This window comes from Pundamilia nyererei, unplaced genomic scaffold (assembly GCF_000239375.1).
Source record: "Pundamilia nyererei isolate P.nyererei 1_Seehausen unplaced genomic scaffold, PunNye1.0 scaffold00097, whole genome shotgun sequence".
NCBI classification, from domain to species: Eukaryota; Metazoa; Chordata; class Actinopteri; order Cichliformes; family Cichlidae; genus Pundamilia; species Pundamilia nyererei.
In genome coordinates, this window is record NW_005187498.1 from 1,228,983 (window position 1) to 1,230,367 (window position 1,385).

Below are 1,385 nucleotides of genomic sequence, written 5' to 3' on the forward strand. Positions count from 1 at the left end.
GTTTTTTTTGCAGACCTGTATAATTATTGAAAAACATATAGTTATTATTAAACCCTTTACTCCCTGGAGGTACTTGTACCAAATCAGGCCAGATCACCAAAACTGTCACCAGAGCTGGTTTTTTAAAGGTTATAAATTCTCTCCATGTTCACGGGACTTAAATAGATGTAACATTAAATTCTGTTACAAAGTCAGGAGAGCTGCAGTTGAAAAGTTTCAGAAAACTTCCAATAATACAAGTGCTTACTTGACATGTTGCAAAACTTCATTTTATTTAAATAATTTCCCTTTACACAGAAATTTCAATTTGAAATAATCAGGTAGTCTAAATGAAAGAAACCACTACGATTTTAGCTAACATCAGCACTAATTGCCTCCTTTCCTAATTAGTTTACACATTGCTCAGATCGAAATGTCAGTTTTTTCTCACGTAGCCTACGTACAACTGTCTGTGTTCTAGAACAAAACACTGAGCTAACTTTAAGAGATAACTCTCACCACCACTATCTAAAAAAGTGGAAATCTATTTATAGTTCCCAAACTATTCATGGCTGCCGACTCCTTCTCAGCCTGGAAAACTCCCATTTAATCATATAAGAGACAAATGGATGAATAATTTAAGTCAAACGAGGGGGAATTATTTCTGCAATGTAATGATCAGAGGAATGAAATCAAACAAAAGCAAGGGAAAATCCCTCTCACCTCTCATTCAACTCATGTCTGTGGCCAAACATCAAACAAATGTAAACCCATTCAGGTCAGTGAAATCCTGGATTTAGCTTGGTGTCAACTGACTGATGTCTCAATTTCACTGTAATCACTATCTTACCAGCATATTCCGGGTCCACATGAGGAGGGTAGAAGCGAAAGTTGATGAAGAAAGGGATGGGCATTCCATACTTGAACCACTCCACCACATAGGGCTGGCCGTTCAAGGGATGGGAAACGTCGCATCCCAGGATGACGTTTTCTCCAGCACGTGCTGTCACAAACTGGGGCTCCTCTCGCACTCCGTGGGCACCTGTGGAAACAGTAACAGGTAACAGGTAACAGTTACAGGTAAGAATCCAGCTTACACACCGACAGAGTGTAAAGTTCCACTTTGGAATTAAATCCACCATCTGAGAACTTTATATGTGGAGTTTGTATGTTTTCCCTGTGTCTGCATGGGTACTACAGCCTCCTCCCACAGTCCAAGGAAATGCCCTTAGTGGAGTCGCGTTACCTGGTGATTCTAAATTGTTCAAAGGTGTGAATGATTGGCTATCTCTGTGTTAGCTCTGCAACAGACTAGTGAACTGTCTAGGGCAGCAGTCCCCAACCCCCGGGCCACGGATCTGTAATGGTCCGTGAGTCGTTTGGTACCAGGCCGTGAGAGTTGAGGC

General features: G+C 41.4%; 1 protein-coding gene across 2 annotated transcripts in view; it reads right to left on the reverse strand.

Moving 5' to 3' along the window:
- igsf9bb (immunoglobulin superfamily, member 9Bb) overlaps nt 1–1,385 on the reverse strand; it is a 142,227-nt gene that overhangs the window by 109,022 nt on the left and 31,820 nt on the right. For both annotated transcript variants that reach the window (XM_013912674.1, XM_013912675.1), the window contains exon 2: nt 830–1,021. In XM_013912674.1, coding sequence (XP_013768128.1) covers nt 830–1,021 — 192 coding nt within the window. The remainder of the gene's footprint in view (nt 1–829; nt 1,022–1,385) is intronic.